This window comes from Camelina sativa, chromosome 2 (genome assembly GCF_030686135.1).
Source record: "Camelina sativa cultivar CO46 ecotype springtype chromosome 2, ASM3068613v1".
In the NCBI taxonomy this organism is placed as follows: domain Eukaryota; kingdom Viridiplantae; phylum Streptophyta; class Magnoliopsida; order Brassicales; family Brassicaceae; genus Camelina; species Camelina sativa.
The window spans coordinates 11,079,300-11,100,260 of record NC_141881.1 but is presented as its reverse complement, the minus strand read 5'-3'; the positions used below and the strand labels follow the sequence as shown (position 1 = coordinate 11,100,260).

Here is a 20,961-nt window from a genome sequence, read left to right as displayed (position 1 = left end):
CCTAACCACCTCATTTGTAAACCCAAACTGACATATAATTTCGTTTTAATTGTAAAATCTAAACTCTAACCACTTTATTTGTAAACCCAAACCGACATATAATTTCATTTTAATTGTAAAATATAAATTCTAATCACCTTATTTGTAAACCCAAACCGATAAATAATTTTATTTTAATTATAAAATTTAAACAAGAAATATTTAACTTTCTTTAATTAAAAGTATATATAATTTGTTTTTTAATTTATTTTATTTTAGTTTAATTTCAATTTATTTTTTAAATGAAATAATGTATAGAAGATTTTTATTGGTTAAAAAGGAGAAGATGAACAAAAAGGTTCGCACCTTCGGATGAACCTGTACCTACGTATTTTTCTTTAGATTGATATTAATATTAATTTAAACATGTGTTGTATTATCATCTTGTTATTTTGTTATCATAAAATATTTATATATTTTGTTAGCATAAAATATTTAATTCTGTCAAATTAAAGTGATTTTAATTGTAAGGGGCATAAAATATTTGCCACGCCGTGTAAGGTGCATTTAAATAGTATATTCTTACTTTGTCAGATCGAGTGTCACAAATCTCAATAACTCAGAGTTGAATAACATTTAAAATTTATTGTTTGAAATAAATATTAAAATTTTGTTTTTCCGAAACATTTAACGTGAGGAAAAGGAGAACATGGTATCCACGATCCAGCGATACAAAGAGAGACGCAAAATAGTTTATATAAAGCCTTTTGCTTCACTGATAATCTTCACTGATATATCTCTTTTATCATTTCAAGAGAGAAAATGGGCAAAACCATAATTCTGATGCCATTAATTCTGACTGTAGCTCTTATTGTGCAGAGCTGTTTCGTCGTTGCTGAGACCAAGGTACTCCACATTTATGGGATATCTCTGTTGATAGCCATATATATAATACTACATATCAAATACTGTTTTTTCTTTGTGTTCAATAGGTTTATGTAGTTTATCTGGGAGAGAAGGAGCATGCTGATATAAAGTCTGTCACTGACTCTCACCATCGGATGTTGTGGGCACTTCTTGGAAGGTATGATTTATACCTGCTACATAGGAACTTTAGGGAGACATACATATGTCGAAAGATCGAAGATAGTTTACTTAGTTGATTGTCATGTTTCAGCATAGAGGCTGCCCATGATTCAATAGTGTACAGTTACCGTCACGGCTTCTCAGGCTTTGCAGCCAAGCTCACTGAGTCCCAAGCCCAAGAAATTTCAGGTACTTCTTAGAGTTCAACTCTTCTCTGCTTTTTTACTTGACTTGATATGGACCTAGTAGTTATTTTCTTGACTTGTCTATATATTGAGAACAGAACTTCCTGAAGTAATGCAAGTCATACCGGATACAATATACGAACTGACAACAACTAGAACTTGGGATTACTTGGGTCTGTCTCCTGGTACTCCACAGAGTCTCCTACATAAGACCGACTTGGGAAGTTCAGTCATTGTTGGGGTGATTGACACAGGTTTTTGCCTAATTGCCTGTAGAAAACATCTTTGATTCGATTACCTTAAAATTCATGTTTATTGATAGAAAGAATACCAAATCACTGCCACAGGAGTGTGGCCAGAGTCTGAGATGTTTAATGACAACGGCTATGGACCTATACCGAGCCGTTGGAAAGGCGCCTGTGAAACTGGAGATCTCTTCAGTCCCTCGAATTGTAACAGAAAGCTGATAGGAGCTAAATTCTTTATAGATGGCTTTTCTGCTGAATTTGAAGTCTTGAACACAACACAGAGACCTGAGTACATTTCCCCAAGAGACTTTAACGGTCATGGTACTCACGTCTCCTCTACCGTTGGTGGTTCTTATGTGGCCAATGTGAGCTACTTAGGCCTTGGAAGTGGAACTGTGAGAGGCGGTGCTCCTCGTGTCCATATAGCAATTTATAAGGCTTGTTGGCTACATGGAGTATGTTCAGGAGCAGATGTCTTAAAGGCAATGGATGAAGCTATTAATGATGGTGTTGATGTTTTGTCACTCTCTCTTGGATTGAAGGTTCCTTTATATCAAGAAACTGATATGAGGGAACTGCTCTCTGTGGGAGCATTCCATGCAGTAGAAAAGGGCATTCCTGTTGTAGCTTCAGCTGGTAATAATGGCCCTGGGGCTCAGACCATTTCGAATGTAGCTCCTTGGATCTTGACGGTTGCTGCAACCACTCAAGACCGTTCCTTTCCCACAACCATCACACTTGGGAACAATATAACAATACTGGTATATATATTCATGACTAAAGAATTACTACAAGATAAACTCTTTTGCTAAAGATTTATAACCCTTATGTTATAGATTTCTTCTTTTCTTACTTTAGGGTCAAGCAATCTTTGGTGGTCCAGCAGTCGGCTTTGTTGAACTTACTATCCCAGATAAACCATTTTCCACGTAACTTTGAATCACCTATTTCATGTTTTGACTGTATACAGACTCTGATGCCTTCAACTTAATTGCAGTGACTGCGCCGACCTCCCGGGTAATCCCAAAAGTACAATGGAAGGAAAAGTTGTGTTATGTTTCACAGCCGATTCAAACGCTGGGGCTATGGGTAATGGTATACTCGCAGTAAAAAATGCAGGTGGTCTCGGGGTAATCGTTGCAAAAAATCCAACCTACTCGCTTATTCCATCTCGTGACTTTCCATGTGTTATGGTAGACTTTGAGCTCGGAACTGACATTCTTTTCTACATACGCTCCACTAGGTAACTTTTTACCAAATTTTCACCGTCTCTTTGACGGATGATTGATTTAAACATATAATATTACTGACCGACCACACTTTTGGGGCTTTATTTTGCAAGCTCTCCAATTGTAAAGATAGACGCTTCAAAAACACTTGTTTCATACCCCGTGGCGACCAAGGTGCCAACTTTCTCATCAAGAGGACCCAATTCGATTTCTCCAGCAATTCTTAAGGTATATCAACCCCTTTAATATCTTAACATTAGAAAGAACAATAATGAAAGTAAGAGAGAAAGACATCAAACATCATCTTTCTGTTATGAAAGACTTTTACTTGAATATTTTGAAAGATATGAAAGCTTAGCTCTATCTTAACCCTAATTTTCTCTTAGAGATTAAGGTTAATTGTTGGGATTTATATTTATATAGGCCATGATACAACTTAGATTTAACATTTTAACTTAAACATAAAAACCAAAACACCCAAACCTAATGTATTAATTAGATTAACTAATTGACCAAAATAATAAAAACATTTGATTTGAGAATAGGCTGAAAGTCAAAAAGTAGTATGTATGAGTTGAAGTGAAAGTAGATAGTAAGTAATATAATTAGATCAGAACACTGTTGGCTGAACAGCAACAGAACAAGAACAAGTATGTATAAGACCATCTGCATTAGGAGTTTATCACCTGGTTTTTTCAGTAATATTAAAAAGAAAAATAATATAAAAGTGGAGAGAAAGAAGAAAATTGTTTCTTATATGAAAAACTGGATAAGAAACTTATCTCACACATGACACTATTTTATTGGTTTTATCTTATTTTTATATTTTTCAATACAAAACAAAAATAAATTATATTAAATCTATTAAAAGAATATATCTGAAAAGCTCATTTCTAGAGATGCATATGCTCTAAAGTCAAATCTCCTATCTTTTGTTGAGAAAAGAAGCTCCAATAATACTTTAGAATAATAGATCCTAATAAGAGAATGTGAATAAAATGTCGTTTTGAGTTGACTTCTAGTTCTGGACAGATGGGAACTCCTACTCATAAATGACTAGCTTATTCCCATCTCAATTGTCTATGTTTGATTTAATTATTTTACAGCTTAAAATATAATTCTCTGATTTATTTATATCAAAGATGTTATTAAAATACTTAACTAAACTTTTTTGATGACTAATCATCTGCAATGCAGCCGGATATAGCAGCACCTGGTGTGAATATACTAGCAGCTACTTCTCTAAATAGTTCTGTCAGTGATGGAGGATATGCTATGACGTCAGGTACATCAATGGCCACTCCTGTTATTGCAGGAGTTGTAGTGCTCCTTAAAGCATTACACCCTGATTGGTCACCTGCTGCTATCAAATCAGCTATTGTCACTACAGGTTATGATTATCGACCAAATCTTTGTTTCATAGACTTTTAGAATTAAAGAATAATATATTGATCTTGGGATCACAATTCACATTGCAGCATGGAGAACTGATCCATCCGGGGAGCCCATTTTCGCAGACGGGTCAAGCCGCAAGCTAGCAGATCCCTTTGATTACGGAGGAGGCCTTGTGAATCCAGATAAAGCTGCAAGACCAGGTCTCATATACGATATCAACACTAATGACTATGTCTTGTACTTATGCTCTACTGATTACAATGACACCTCCATTTCCCAAGTCGTCGGAAAGAAAACAGAATGTCCTAACCCGAAACCTTCTGTTCTTGATCTAAACTTGCCATCCATCACAATACCAAACCTAAAAGACAAAGTCACTCTCACCAGAACTGTCACTAATGTGGGACCACCCAACTCAATCTACAAAGTTGTGATCAATCCTCCAACCGGCGTTAGAATGACCGTGAAACCAAATATTCTAAGGTTTAATCCTAGGACCAAAAAAGTTTCTTTTACAGTGACAGTTTCCACAACGCACAAAGTAAATACTGGCTATTACTTTGGAAGCTTGACATGGACTGACAATGTGCGCCGTGTGGTCATCCCAGTATCTGTCAGAACCCAGATCCTCGAACGATACCACGATGAGAACTGATGTAAGGGAAAAGCATATATGTGAAAAGACAAGTACTATATTTATTGTCTTGTTGAAGTGTAAAGCATGATGCTGATGAATTAATAATAATAATAATAATATTATTTTTTTTTTGATAACTCAGGAGTGATCTAAATGGTTCCTAGGCCCAAACACTAATCTTCTGGTGTCGGGAGAAACTATTTTAAATTTTGAACCCCCGTGACCAATGCTACTCGAACCCAATAATAATACTATTATGTGAAATCGGTTGTTAAATTCATCCATAAATAAAATTGTCATAAGCACTCTGAAGATTCATCTGAAGTTATTTTGAATAAGATCTTTCAGCTAATTGTTTGAAATAGTACGGTTTCAAATAGTGCAAAAAAACAGAGCTACACATATATATATATATATATATATATATATAGATTTATAGAGAAGAGACATGATCTGTTGCCCAGCTTGGTAACGTGAGCTTGTAATTCCAGTGGAGGCTTTAAGGGTAAGTTGATACTCAGGGGTATTTGGTGAAGTTGTCGGGCACGGGGTATCGAGACTAATGTGACTTCTTTAGCCGAATACAATTGGGCAACTACCTTTTTTATTTATTTTTCATCATAAGTAATCAAATATTACACTTCTTTATTCATTGTAGAGAAGTCTTCTTCTAACCTCACTACACGAAAACATGTCATTTGTGACCAACAAAATCTTCTCAAATCAGTCGCTAAGTCGGTATGTGCGACTATTGAAGGACTGTTCTAAACCGTCGCAAATATTTGGTCGCAAAATATTTTGGTCGCAAAACAGTCTCTTATTTGCGACGCATTGGAGACAAGGGTTATGGTCGTTAATTAGCGACTACAGACAGACAGAAATATACCGTCGCAATTAACGACTCTACAGTGACTCATAGGCGCAGTCGTAACATACGACTTGATTGAGACGATATGGTAGTCACAAATTAGCTACGTTTGGAAGACTGATTTAATACCAAAGTGTTGAGGATGAACTTTAAAAATCTGAAATTTTGGTCCTAAAGTAGTCGCTGTTTAGTCACAAGGTAGTCGCAAAGGAATCAGAATGTTTTGTGACTGACTGAAGACTAAGTTTTTTTAGTCCCAAAATCGTGACATATACACAACGAAATTGGTACTTGGTTTGTGCTTTTTTAAATTGTAAATGGTCGCAAATTAGTGAAACTATACCTAGTAATTTGGGACATATACAATAAAATTTGAAAAAAAAAACCTGAATTTAAATTAAAATCCTGAATCTGAATGATATTAACCAAAAACATACAAATCATTCAATGATCATATCCAGAAAATAGTTTTAGGCTAAGGGAGATATAAATACTACTACACAATCCAAAAAATTGTTATAGAGGCTTAAGAGAGATAGAATTAGTTAGTTAAGCATGAGAGGATGATACTAACAAAGGTCAAGTGGTTGGTGAAGTGGCTGGTGAAGTGATTGGTGAAGTAGATGGTGAACTAGCTCCTCAAGTGGTTGGTGCAGGTGGGTTGACATTGGCCGCTTTGGTTGGAGTGATGTTGGCTGCTGGTGCTACTGGTGCTGCTGTGGTGAATGGCGCATGGGCTGGTGGTTGAGTAGACATGAATTCTGCAACCCCCGGATCACTGGTCTTCAAGTAGGATACGAGCATCTCCAAGGATGCAATGCGGTTTTGAGCGATACGTTGCTCCCCATCACGTCTAGCATCTTCTCTGGCACGTCGAGCATTTTCTTGATCTTGATCAGCGAGCTTACGACGAGCAACCTGGAGTTGTTCTTGAATCTCTAACAGCGAAGTTAGACTAGAGCTTGGATAAGTAGCCTTTCTTTTCCCTTTGGTGATTATCTCCGAGAGACTTCCAAGTCCAAAGGGGGTTCCCTTGGCATCTGTTACAGTACACTAAGACAGAAGAAGAGATGATCATTCACAAAACAAACATAATAAACAGAAATATCACACAAACCCAGATAATCAACATCGAATATTCTCAAGCATCAATCAAAAGTATATCAATATCAAGGATTCTTAAGCATCAATCAAAATCAGATACTTAGCTTAGCAAAATAAGACAATTATCATATGCATCAACAAAACTTCCATCTGCGTTTGTATGTGTTGCGACAAACACCTCTCCAAGCGAGACAGGACGTCCCATTTTTTCTTCCTACAATGGATAAAAAGAATGTTAATTGTGGAAAATGAAATATGTAAATGAAATAATTAGAGTTAGTTTAAAGCATTTACCAACTCTTGTTGAATTTGTAAGTAAGATTTCTGGCCGGATAGATGTTTGTGGATTCCAAGAACGCCACGATCAGAATTACGGGCTTGGGATGCATTAGAGCTCTTCTCCTTAGCTTCGGGTGTGTCTCAATGCTCCCACATTTGTTTCCAAAGCGTAGGATTGATCCAAATCGGTGGCTCATCATACGTCTTTGCTTGACATACAATTCCTTTCATTCTTTTTTTCGCTATCTTCACAAATTCTTCTCTCACAAGCTCAATAATCGCAACATCCCAGTTGTATTTCCCCTACACAGTACAACAATGTAAAGTAAGTGTCAAGTAAGTAAACAAAAGACAAACTCATTAACTTAGAATAGTAAAAAATAGAAGCTGTGTCACATATTACCGCAAAGGATCAAAAATATCTCTCGCGTATGTGTAAGGGCGTAACCTTCCAGCTGAAGTATGGACCATCAAACTTTCTCCTTAAAATCCCAGAAAATAACACGAGATAGCTTTCCTTTGTCTCGTCCAAACCTGTTACATAAATATGAGAGTGTTAAGTTATAAACTAGAAGCCATCAAACATAAGCGAATGAATCACAAAACAATAATCTAATGGAAATCGAACCAAACTTCACAACACAACACAACACACCAAACTTTGAAAACAATTAAGAAACTTTGAAAACAACTAAGAAAACGAACCAAACTTTGAAAACAATAAGAAACCGAACCAAACAATAATCTACTTATTTATCTAAACGATAACACAACACACAAATCATTCTTCTACTTATTTATCAAAACGATAATCAAATGATAAAATAGAAGAAAAAATATTTTACCATATGCTTTGAGTGTCGGGGATGGGAAGCGGACTCAATATCGGGAGATAATGTCGACCAGGAAGTGCAAGCAAATCATCAAGTTGCTGTTGGAAGTCTTGATTCTGAGCCGGTGGTGGATGCTCTTGATTGTCCTGATTCTGAGGTGGCGGCGGTTGGAATCCTTGATTCCGAGGAGCCGGCTGTTGATACACCGGATTCTGAGGAGCCGGCGGCTGAAACTCCAGATTCTGAAGCGGTGGTGGATAAGCCGGATGGTGAAGCGGTGGTTGATATCCAAGATTGTGAAGCGGCGGTTGGTATCCCGGATTCTGAGGAGCCGGCTGTTGATACACCGGAACATGAGCATGCGGTGGTGGTGGCTGCTACATCTGGGAGTGGAGCTGTTGTTGAAAGCCTGGTTGTTGTGGATGAGGAGAAGCTTCTCGAGGATACTGGGGAAATGATTCTTGCGTATACCGAGATGGAAGCGACGGTTGAGAATGTTGGGAGTGTGATGAAGTTTCGTTGTGAGAGGAAAGGTTAGAGGAGTGAGACGACGAAGCGACATCTCTACTTTGTCTCGCAACGCCGCCAGTTCCACGACCACCACCGCCAGATCTAGCACCACGACCACCACCGGATTTAGAACCATGACCACCACCGGATTTCATCGGAGAAGAAGTCGGAATTTAAGAGAAAAAGAAGAGATTTTGACTGAATTGGAAAACAAAAATACAGAGAGAAATAACTAAGGACTGAAGAAGAGGTTTCGATATTAACTAAGAGGGTTTCGGGTTTTTGTTTAATGAAGGGTTACTAGTTTAACTGATAATTTCACTAAATTTTGGGGAAATTATTACCGCTAATAATTTCACTAAATTTTGGGGAAATTTTTAATCCGTAAGAAAGTAGTGGTACTTTAGGACTACTTTGTGACTGTCATAAACATTAAACAAAAACTATACTTAGTGGCAAAACAGTCGCAGATTATAAACCCAGTCACCTTTACGTCTCAAATTGTGACTGCCTTGTAACGCTAAAACATAAGTAATAATATTTTTAAGATTTCATCACCAAAAACATATTAGATATGACTCTTTGATCATGTATACTCTCATTTAAGAGTTAAATTTTAATTAAAGATCAAACAATATATATTGTAACTGTTTTTGTAAAGATATACAACCTTCACTACTCTAACTTAATCAAACACATGTAACCTTAATACATTTTTTGGAGGATATAAACATAATTGTCTAATTTGGTGTTTTATTGATGTGATTATAACAATTTAGTAAAAATTAGATGTCAGATATAAGTAGAAATGTATAAGTTGACAATTTTTGTATTCATATTTGTAAAATTCTAAAATTAATGTAAGATAGTCGCTAAATAGTTGTACTTTAAGACTCTATTGCGACTGACAGAAACAGATGCACAATCTACTTAGTGACAAAACAGTCGCAAATTATAACCCCAGTCACACTTTAGTTTGTTATTGTGACTGTTTTGTGAAAATATTAGATATATTTTAGAATTTGAGTAAAAATATTAGATATGACTCTTTGATCATGTATACTCTCATTTAGGAGTTAATTTTTGATTAAAGATCAAACAATATAAATTGTAACTGTTTTTGTAAATATATACATCATTCACTACTCTTACTTAATTAACACATGTAACCTTAATACATGTTTTGGAAGATATAAACATAATTGTCAAATTTGGTGTTTTATTGATATTGTTTTTAAAATTTAGTAAATAATATACGTCACATATAAGTAGAAAAGTATAAGGGTATATGTTTTGTATTCATATTAGAAAAATTCTCTGATTAATTTAAAACAGTCGCTAAAGAGATGCAATTCGATCAAGAAAGTAGCAAAACAGTCGCAAATAATAAACTTGGTCACACTATAGTCTCAATTTGTGACGTATTTGTCACTATAAAATATTAGTATAATTTTGTGTTAAGATTTTATCTCCAAAAACATATTGGATATGACTCTTGGATCATGTAAACTCTAATTTAAGAGTTTACTTTTGATAAAATATCAAACAAAATAATTTGTATATGTTTTTGTAAAGATTAAACATCTTAATTACTCTTCCTTTATAAAACACAAGTAATCTTAATACATGTTTTGGAAGATGTAAACATAATTGTCAAATTTGGTGTTTTATTGATATTGTTTTTAAAATTTAGTAAATAATATATATACATCACATATAAGTAGAAAAGTATAAGGGTATATGTTTTGTATTCATATTAGAAAAATTTTCTGATTAATTTAAAACAGTCGCTAAAGAGACGCAATTTGATCAAGAAGGTGGCAAAACAGTCGCAAATAATAATCTCGGTCACACTATAGTCTCAAGTTGTGACGTATTTGTCACTATAAAATATTAGTATAGTTTTGTATTAAAATTTTATCACCAAAAACATATTGGATATGACTCTCTGATCATGTAAACTCTAATTTAAGAGTTTACTTTTGATAAAATATTAGAGAAAACAAGTAGGAATTCCATATCGAAATTAGCAATCCCAACAATCACTTGATGTACGGATCTAATAATTCTGAATTGAAATATGTTATAAAAAATTTAGAATACGGAATTTTATATGTTGTATGAAACTCAGAATACATATTTTTACACTATATTATATGAAATTCAGAGTACATATTCTACATATTACTCTATGTTTTACAAAATTCAAAATATGTTCTACGTTTCATTCTATGTTTTGAAGAAATTAGAATATACATTCTAGGAATTGTATTTATTTAATATTAAAAATTATCTGCCACAGATATATATTTCAAATGTCTTCATCGCATTTTCATGCAAATCAGATAAAGAATATTAAATATCTTTTTCAAATTACACAAATATTCAAAATTGATCCAGAACTCACAAAATGAAAAAATATTGTATTTAATATTCAAAAGGTTTTACGTTCGAAGGAATTAAGTTTATTCGATTGATGCTCGAAAAAAAAAACACATAAAGAAAAAGAGGCTAACGGAAATTTTGTCTATTTGTGAGATGAGATGGTAGGCACACATTAATGTCTTACCCACTTACTAGACCACTTATATATTTCTTTTCTTTTGAATTTCTTATTTTTGTAGGATTTATTAGAAACTGGAAAATAATAATTGGCAACATTAATTTTACTTAATAAGTAAAAATAGTTTTATTTAATTTAAGTTACTTCCTCTCAATTTATTGTTTAGTGTTTTATTTTCTTAATTTATAGAAACTGATATTAGGATTGGATTTTATCTGATTTCATTTTGTGGTTGTTGTAACTCTCGGACCACCACCTTTCTTAATGAGCCCCAAATCCTCTTTCGGTGTATGAATCTATTTTGATATTTAGACTGGTTGGCTATGTTTGGAAGGCTTTAAAAATGTTTTACCTATTCTACAAATCATCACCATATATTTTCCTTTGTTTTGTCCTTACTTACAATCACTTTCTATAATTTCACCCATCCTAAAATTCATTAGAAAATTTAGTTATTGAGCTACTCGACAGCTACACTCAACCTAAAAAGAATAGTCTGGTGGTAAGAATTCGGATTATCCTCTGATTTTCCCCGAAAAGAAAAACCTTAACTGGTGGATGTATAAGTATCAATATAAAGGTTGAATGGTTGATAATATAGACTAATTTTTCTTGAATAGTATAAAGGTTGATAATATAGACTAGTTTTTCTTGAATAGTAAAAAGGTTGACCATATTGACTCTAGCAAAACGTGAGAACAAGAGATAACACAGACCAAACCAAGGACGCAATTCAATGACGCAAACCAATAAGGAACATTACATTCTAGTATATAGAGGCATGTATTTGCTTCATTAATCAGTATCTCCAACTCAAACCAATAAGGATCCACATAACTATCTGTTGTACCCACGATCTGCCATTTCGGGCAATAGGCAAGAGGGCCTAGGCCGGGCTAGTCCACTGGGCCAAGAGCGAATTAGTGATCGGCCCATCAGGCCCGGAGAAAGGAAGAGAGAGCGGAGATGTTTCGTGCTGGTCAGTTCGCAGCTCGGTCCAGGTCAAAGATTCCCGCATTCAAAAGGATTAATTAGTCCGCGCAAATCGCGTCCTATTAATGGCGCATTAATTTAGTAATAAATTGGTCGGTATAAATATGTAAGGGGGGGTCAGTTGTAGAGAATCAAACCCTTTTTCCCGAAAAAGCAATACAAAATCAAATACTCAAAAACTCTCTCAAATCAGTTCGGAATTACTTAACGGCGATAAGCTCCTCCACAGTTAAATCACTTCGGAAGGAAAAGCTCGTTTTCAGTTCTCACATTTGGCGCTAGAAGGAAGGTAGTTATCGCCTGACTCTCGTTAGTTCCGACTTCATACACAAGTACACTCCACACAACCACCGCTATGGCAACCGGCTTTCCCAATCAGGCATCCTTGGAGGTGATCCAGAAGCTCCTGCAGGACTTGTCCGAGAAGTCCGACCGTCAGCAAGCCGCCTCCGCCGCTCTTACTGAACGTTTCGACAGCTTGGAGGGCCAGATTTCCACTCGTCTGGAGGATATCACGACGTCCGTAGCCGATCTCTCGGCCTCCCACCGCGCGTACGCCGACCGGGTCGACCTCCTGTCCTCCGACCAAAACCCGCGTCGACGTGCTTTGGATTTCTCCGGTGTGACTCCACCTTCCACCTCGCAAGTGGCAGCAACAAATGTCACTCCGGGAGATTCGTTCCCGCCCCAAACCAACACACAAACAGCGCCACCGCTGACTGGCGATGGCCATACTCCGGTTCAGCCTGGTGTCCTAAGATCTTCTGAGGTCCCAGTCCGTCTTCCTCTCCCTGTAGAAGGAAACACTTCGACTCTGGGGTATGTCACCAATCCCAAGATCTTCCGTATGCAGAGCGAAATCCGGGATATGCGGTCTGTGATGCATAGTGCAACCACTTCGGCTCCGGATATTTTTCGGGTGATTGAGGAATCGAGGCGAACTCCCTTTTCCGATCAAATAGCTCGAGTCCGCATCAAAGATACCGGCAAAATTAAGTTCTCGAGCTACGAAGGAAAAGGAGATCCTACCAATCATCTCAAGACTTTCTTGCTAACAGCTAGCCGGGCAGACCTCGAGCCCCACGAAGCAGACGCTGGGTACTGCAAGCTGTTCGCAGAAACGTTTAGTGGACCGGTACTGCTTTGGTTCGCATCTTTAGCAGCTGGCTCCATAACAAACTTTACCGAGCTGTCGACCTCGTTCGTCAAGCAGTATTCTAGCCTAATCGAAACTGCGGTGACGGATGCTCAGCTTTGGAACTTAAGCCAAAAGGCTGGAGAGTCCCTGCGGTCTTACATAACAAAGTTCAAGGAGATCCAGGTCAAGATTCCTGGACTCTCGGACTCCACTGCCCTGGCCGCGCTTAAGAACGGCCTCTGGCATGAATCTCGCTTCCGCGAAGAACTGTCCGTGAATCGTTTCCCAACTATTCAGGACGCATTACACCGAGCTTCGAACTGGATAGTCGCAGAGGAGGACAAACTCGCTGCTGCGCAAAAACAAAACTCTCCGCCCCTTGGCAGTCCCGAGGTCATGGAATTCTTTACACCTTAAGCTTTTTTACAGCTAATTTATTTGTATCGAACTACAATTTAGCTTGATCCCGATAAGGGTACGTAGGCAGCCCACTTCGGGTCCAGCTATCCATATTAATAAAATTTAAAGTTTTCTTAAACTTTTTTTTAATAATAATGGTCCGGACCTCGCAACCGAAAAAAAAAAAAAAAAAAAAAAAAAAAAAAAGCCGAAGCCTGACATCGCATCTAAAGCCGAGGTCCAACTTCGCGATCTTAAACTGAAGTTCTTACTTCGTATTCAGCTTTACTTTAAAGCTCAATGTTGCGAAAACACTAAACCGAAGTCCTCGCTTCGTCCCCCGCTTTGCTTAAAGTCAAAGCTTAGTTTCACAAAATTCTTATCTAAACCGAAGTATTCACTTCGTACTCAGCTTTACTGATAAAAGTTGGGATGTCATTTTTTCGAACTATTTAACCGAAGTTCTCACTTCGCGTTCATTTCTGCTCGAACCATCTTTTCAAACAAAAGGCTTTGGAAATTTAGTTCGCATTGTGGAAATTAAACAAAAAATGGCACAAAAAGAAAATAGTTCATACGGAGTGGTCACCACGACCAAATCTAAAAATAAATACTACAAAAAGGGGGGCAACTCATGCCAAAACAACCCCAGAATAGGAACTATTGATCCGGACAGACAGGTTCAGACGCCGCTTCGGAGAGGGCCAAGCCCATCTCCACAAGCTCCCCCACCGACCTGGTGGTCGCCAGATAGTCGTCCATCCCCTGATTCGAGAGTTGCCCGAGGTTAGTACCAGACTCGTCAATTGTGACGCTAAGAGGGTGCTCGTTGCATAAGAGATCGGGCGTATCCGCCAAGAGGGATGAGAATGCAGCAAGGTCGTGTTCACGGGGAGTTACCTTTGAAACCTTTTCATCGGCCTCCTCCTCGTCAGTTTTCAGGAGTCCGAGCTCGGCCTCCATATCTTGGATCTCGCCCCTAGAGATCTCCTCGACCAGCATCCGGTTAGCCCTGATCTCGGCAGCCCGGATCTGAAGCGGGGCTAGCTTCTCCCTCTCTTCGAAGGTGACCTTCACCTCCTCGACCAGAGGACGGAGAGTTCGCCTCATTGCCTGTCTCTCCTCCCTTCGCACCCTCTCGATCTCGCAGCTGTTGCCAGCTTCGAGTAGCTGATTGCGAAGCTCGATCTCGTGCAACCTGTTCTTGGCTGCTTTCGCATCCTCCGTTGCTTCGAAGTAAAGATCCCCCGCCTTCTTCAGTTTGCCTCGGAGGTCCTCGTTGGCAACCCCAAGGTCGATCACCTCTATTTCAGCCTTCTTCATCCGAGCTCGGATTTGTTCGGCCTTCGCTACGGTGCTAGCATTCTCAGCCTCCAGCCTTGCATACTCTTTTACCTGGGCCTCCAGATCGGCGACCCTCTCTTGAAGAAGGTTCACCTCGGAAGAGGATGGGGAAACAAACAGCTGGTCCTCGTAAGACGCCACCTAGTGGGCCCCAAGTCTTGTTCGGGAAAGCAAATCTCATCATTACCACGATCAAATCGTGGAGATATGGGGAATATTCAGTTCCTGAAATTGATCGCTTGAAGGATAAAAGTCCCCCGAACTGTTCAGCTCGGGAGACTTGGGGGGCAACTGTTGTACCCACGATCTGCCATCTCGGGCAATAGGCAAGAGGACCTAGGCCGGGCTAGTCCACTGGGCCAAGAGCGAATTAGTGATCGGCCCATCAGGCCCGGAGAAAGGAAGAGAGCGCGGAGATGTTTCGTGCTGGCCAGTTCGCAGCTCGGTCCAGGTCAAAGATTCCCGCATTCAAGAGGATTAATTAGTCCGCGCAAATCGCGTCCTATTAATGGCGCATTAATTTAGTAATAAATTGGTCGGTATAAATATGTAAGGGGGGGGTCAGTTGTAGAGAATCGAACCCTTTTTCCCGAAAAAGCAATACAAAATCAAATACTCAAAAACTCTCTCAAATCAGTTCGGAATTACTTAACGGCGATAAGCTCCTCCACAGTTAAATCACTTCGGAAGGAGAAGCTCGTTTTCAGTTCTCACACTATCCCTCTATTCTTTAAAGATATAGGATGGGCCAGATAAATATTATCATCACGATGGTTCTAACTATAGTTCTGAATCTGCAAATCAGTTTTGTCTTTGCTCATGAGACCAAGGTACTTAGCATTTATGAGAGGTATTTCATCAAGCAACATAACCATTCAACTTTGAGTAGTATTGCTCGTGACCAACGTGCAGGTTTATGTGGTTTATCTGGGAAAGAAGACACATGATCATCCTGAGTCTGTCACTGAATCCCACCATCAGTTGTTGAGGCCTCTTCTTGGAAGGTGTAATTAAGTAGTAATTCTATAAATGAGATTATATATTATTTTCTCCGTTTCAATTTAAATATATGATGTTTAAGGTAAGAACATGCATATTTAGATAAATTGTTCTTATTCTTAAAAAAATATCATTTATATTTAATTAAAAAAATCAACCAATCATAAACAAAACTGCATAATATAATGATCACAAATTATTAAATACATATTAAAATTTGCATAACAACTTGCAAAACATCTTATATTTTGAACGACATGGAGTAGTTGATAATCCATCCTATATATAGACGGTCTCAAAAAAATTGTTTCATTAATAAGTTTTCAAGTTTTTAATGATTAATGATGATGAATTGTATATTACAAGTTTGTTTGATATAGTTTTGTAATGATAATTACAATTGTCATGTTTTCAGCAAAAAAGAAGTCCATGATTCAATAGTGTATAGTTATCGACATGGCTTCTCAGGTTTTGCCGCCAAACTTACAGAGTCCCAAGCCCAGCAAATTTCACGTACTTGCAAAGTTCTCTGTTTTTTGACTTGACATAATAACCCAAGAAGTTATTTTTCTGAACAAACCATTTCCCCTTTGAGAACAGAACTGCCTGAAGTAGTACATGTCATACCAAATACACTATACGAACTGACAACAACCAGAACTTGGGATTACTTGGGCTTGTCTCCGGGCACTTCAAAGAGTCTTCTACATAAGGCCAACATGGGAAGCCAAGTAATCGTTGGAGTCATTGACACAGGTATGTGCATAACGTCTTATTGATTCTCCTAAATGACATATTTATTGATAGAAACCATCCAATATGCATGCAGGAGTGTGGCCAGAGTCTGAAATGTTTAATGACAAAGGCTATGGACCCATTCCTAGCCGTTGGAAAGGTGGCTGTGTATCTGGAGAACTCTTCAACGCCTCGATTCATTGCAATAAAAAGCTGATAGGAGCAAAATACTTTGTTGATGGCCTTGTTGCCGAAGTTGGAGTCTTGAATACCACAGAGAACCCAGAGTACCTTTCCCCGAGAGACTTTAACGGTCATGGCACGCATGTTGCCTCAACCATTGGTGGTTCTTTTCTTCCTAATGTAAGCTACTTAGGCCTCGGAAGAGGAACTGCAAGAGGTGGTGCTCCGGGTGTTTATTTAGCTACTTATAAGGCGTGCTGGTCTCAAATTGGATGTTCAGATGCTGATCTCTTAAAAGCAATCGACCAAGCTATTCATGATGGTGTTGATGTTTTGTCACTCTCTTTGGGACCCACGGAAATTCCTTTAAATCTAGAAACTGATGTGAACCTTTTTGCTATGGGATTATTCCACGCGGTAGCAAAGGGCATTCATGTCGTAGCTTCAGCTGGTAATAATGGCCCTGCGGCTCAGACCATTGCCAATGTATCTCCTTGGATCTTGACGGTGGCTGCAACTACTCTAGACCGTTCCTTTCCCACAGCCATCACACTTGGGAACAATATAACAACACTGGTATATTCATGACTAAAGAACTACAATATTATCTCTTTTGCTAAAGATTTATAACGCTAATGTTATAGATTTCGTCTTTGCTTACTTTAGGGTCAAGCAATCTTTGCTGGTCCAGAACTCGGTTCTGTTGATCTTACTTACCCAGAGAGACCACTTTCCGGGTAACTTCGAATCATCTATTTCATGTTTTGACTATATAAACTTGAGAGTTGTGTATTTGGAACATCCGAACATGATGCCTTTACCTTACAGTGACTGCGCCGAGCTCCGGGCTAATCCCAATAAAACAATACAAGGAAAAGTTGTGTTATGTTTCACAGCAGATTTAAATCCCACCTCTATGGCTGTAGTAAATGCTATAACCGCAGTAAGTAATGCAGGTGGTCTCGGGGTAATTATTGCAAGAAATCCAACCCACTCGCTTATTCCAACTCGTATCTTTCCATGCGTTACGGTAGACTTTGAGCTCGGAACTGACATTCTTTTCTACATACGCTCCACTAGGTATCATTACAAAATTTTCACCGTCTCTACGACCGATAGTTTCATGGATCATGGATCTAAACATATATTACTACATTTAATTTTTTGGGTTTTGTTTTCTCAGATCTCCCATTGTAAAGATACATGCTTCAAGAACACTTGTTTCACACCACGTGGCCACAAAGGTAGCAACTTTTTCATCAAGAGGACCTAATTCAATATCTCCAGCGATTCTTAAGGTATATCACATGTTTCCATACCTATTCAACCCCTTGAGATTCTTATAGTTTTTTTATGGCTAATCTTCTGCCTACTACAGCCGGATATAGCAGCACCTGGCGTGAACATACTAGCAGCAAACAGAACAGGAGTTGTTATGAGGTCAGGGACATCAATGGCTACTCCTGTTGTTTCAGGAGTTGTAGTGCTACTCAAATCATTATACCCTCATTGGTCTCCTGCTGCTATCAGATCAGCTATTGTCACCACAGGTTCTTATAATCTTCAAACGCATTGTTTTTTTTTCTTTCTTGAAATGCATTGTTAGAATTATCAAAATAACATATTGGTCTTGGGATCGCAGCATGGAAAACTGATCCATCCGGGGAGCCCATTTTTGCAGACGGTTCAAGCCACAAGCTAGCAGATCCGTTTGATTACGGAGGAGGCCTTGTGAATCCAGAGAAAGCTGCAAGACCAGGTCTCATATACGACATGACCATTGATGACTATGTCTTGTACTTATGCTCTACTTATTACAATAACGTCTCCGTTTCCCAAATCCTCGAAAAGAAAACAGTCTGTCCTAAGCCCACGCGTTCTGTTCTTGATCTAAACTTGCCATCCATCACAATACCGAACCTCAAAGACGAGGTCACTCTCACTAGAACCGTCACTAATGTTGGACCACTCAACTCGATATACAAAGTTATGATCGATCCTCCAATCGGCGTTAGTATGACCGTGACACCATATACGCTAGAGTTTAACTCTACGACCAAAAATGTTTCTTTTAAAGTGAGAGTTTCGACGACGCACAAAGTAAATACTGGCTATTACTTTGGAAGCTTGACATGGACTGACAGTGTGCACAATGTGGTCATCCCGGTATCTGTGAGAACCCAGATCTTGCAACGATACTACGATGAGAACTGATGTAAGTGAAATGCATATTTGTGAGAAATTAAGTACTAAACTTTATTGTTGTGTTGATGTATATGTAAGGCATAATGCTGATGAATAAATAATACTATTCTGTGAAATCGGTTGTTAATTCATCCGTAAATAAAATTGTCATAAGCACTCTGAATATTCATCGATCTGAAGTTATTTTGAATGAGATCTTTCGGCTAATTCCTTGAAATAGTACGGTTTCAAAACAACCTTGCGTACGATTTTTTTGCACTAATAATAAGTACGGAACCTTTTTATTTTCTAAAAATAACTCTATTTATTTTATCTTATTTATTTGCAAATACAAGTATAATTAACTTACTTACATGTCCCACATCGAGAGAAGCCAAAAATCACAGAGCTACATATATATAGAGAAGAGGCATGATCTGTTGCCGAGCTTGGTAACGTGAGCTTGTAAACCGAGTGGAGGCTTTAAGGGTAAACTGATACTCAGTGGTGTTCGGTGAAGTGGTCGGGCTCGTTATACAATACAAGGCCGAAGTTGAGTCTCTGCCTTTGGATTGATTACGGGCTAGTTCCTTCCGAGCCTAATGTGACTTCTTCAGCCGAATACAACTTTGTAATTACCTTTATATTTTATTTTTCTTCATTAGCTTCCTTGGAAAGCAAGTAATCAAATATTACACTTTTTTACTCATTGTAGAGAAGTCTTCTTCAGATCTGTATAGGTTTCATCTAAGCTATATTAAATTTTATCTCGAAATTTGCACTCTCCACAATCATTTAATGTACGGATCAAATAATTCATAATTGAAATATGTTCTAAAAATTTTAGAAATAACGCTACAAGAAAACAATCAATTTGCTAGGAATATTTGCGAAATAAATTATCCCTCGCAAATTAGTGATGGAATTGCGGAGCGTATGCTACAAATGTGAAATTACTAGCAAATTCTTCACAAATTTGTGAGGTAGTGGGTCCTCGGAAATCCGTCGCAAATTTATGAGGGATTTGCGAGATAAATTAACATTCCTCACACATCCATTGCAAATTTGCGACAGTTTTGCGATGATAGTATCCATAGCAAATTTTTGAGGGATATGCGAAGGGTTTGCGAGAGCCATTGCAAATCTATTGCAAATTGAGAAAATAAAATTAAAAAATAACTTACAAAGTTTAATCAAATTTGATTTCAAATACTTTTGAGAGTTCATAAGGTTCATCAAATAAATTTCTATATTTTTCAAACAAATTAAGAAAAAATAACTTTTACATTTTTATGTTTTGTTAGTTTAACAACATTAATTTTACATCCAAAACATTAACCTCAAATCCTATACTCCAAACCCTTAACCTATTTCAAAACCCTAAATCATAAACTCTAAACTTTAAAGTTTAAACTTTTAATAATCATAGAAATTAAATCATAAACCATAAAACCAAAAATTAAACATTATATATATATATATATATATATTTATCAAAATCAATATTTAAAATAATGTACATATATTTTTACTTTACATAAAATCAATCTTTTAAAAGTACGATATATTTGTTTATAAATTTAAATCTCTAAACCTCAAATCCCAATTATATATACGACTCTTTTGTGATTGTTTTGTAATAAAAACCATAAAATCAAAAAACTAACCCCAAATTTTAAACCCAGTACAAATCCTAAATCATAAATTCTAAACCTTAAATTTTTAAACTTTGAAATTTAGAAATTAAATCAAAAATTCAAATATTAAAAATATTCTCTAAAGTCCAATACTTAGAAAAACTTTTATGTAAACCTAAATCCAATACTTAGAAAAAGAATAAAACTTTTCAAAATTTCAAAAAAATTCAAAATTCTTTAAAGCTATTTAACCAAAAAAAATACAATTATTTTGTAAATATGTTTAATTTAAAAGCTAAGCAGATTAACGAATCTAGATATATGTTAAAGATATGTTTAACTCTAATGTAAAACAATTAATGAATTTATAAATAGGTTTAAGATATTTTGTCTACCTATAATATACCAAAAATAATACTCCAAATTACAAAAT

At 37.1% G+C, this 20,961-nt stretch overlaps 2 protein-coding genes across 2 annotated transcripts; both read left to right on the top strand.

Moving 5' to 3' along the window:
• The first annotated feature begins 627 nt into the window (after positions 1-627).
• LOC104720813 (subtilisin-like protease SBT3.9) lies at positions 628-4,900 on the top strand. The gene is made up of 10 exons (XM_010438703.3): positions 628-885; positions 972-1,063; positions 1,157-1,254; positions 1,349-1,504; positions 1,598-2,259; positions 2,357-2,427; positions 2,496-2,741; positions 2,841-2,955; positions 3,925-4,117; positions 4,206-4,900. The coding sequence occupies exons 1-10, from the start codon at positions 802-804 to the stop codon at positions 4,775-4,777; spliced, it is 2,289 nt and encodes a 762-aa protein (XP_010437005.1). The 5' UTR covers positions 628-801; the 3' UTR covers positions 4,778-4,900.
• A 10,608-nt stretch (positions 4,901-15,508) lies between these two features.
• Positions 15,509-19,087, top strand: LOC104750022 (subtilisin-like protease SBT3.9). Its single transcript, XM_010471753.3, has 10 exons — positions 15,509-15,620; positions 15,703-15,794; positions 16,205-16,302; positions 16,390-16,545; positions 16,619-17,283; positions 17,374-17,444; positions 17,536-17,787; positions 17,891-18,005; positions 18,086-18,257; positions 18,350-19,087. The coding sequence occupies exons 1-10, from the start codon at positions 15,534-15,536 to the stop codon at positions 18,919-18,921; spliced, it is 2,280 nt and encodes a 759-aa protein (XP_010470055.2). The 5' UTR covers positions 15,509-15,533; the 3' UTR covers positions 18,922-19,087.
• Positions 19,088-20,961: the final 1,874 nt, after the last annotated feature.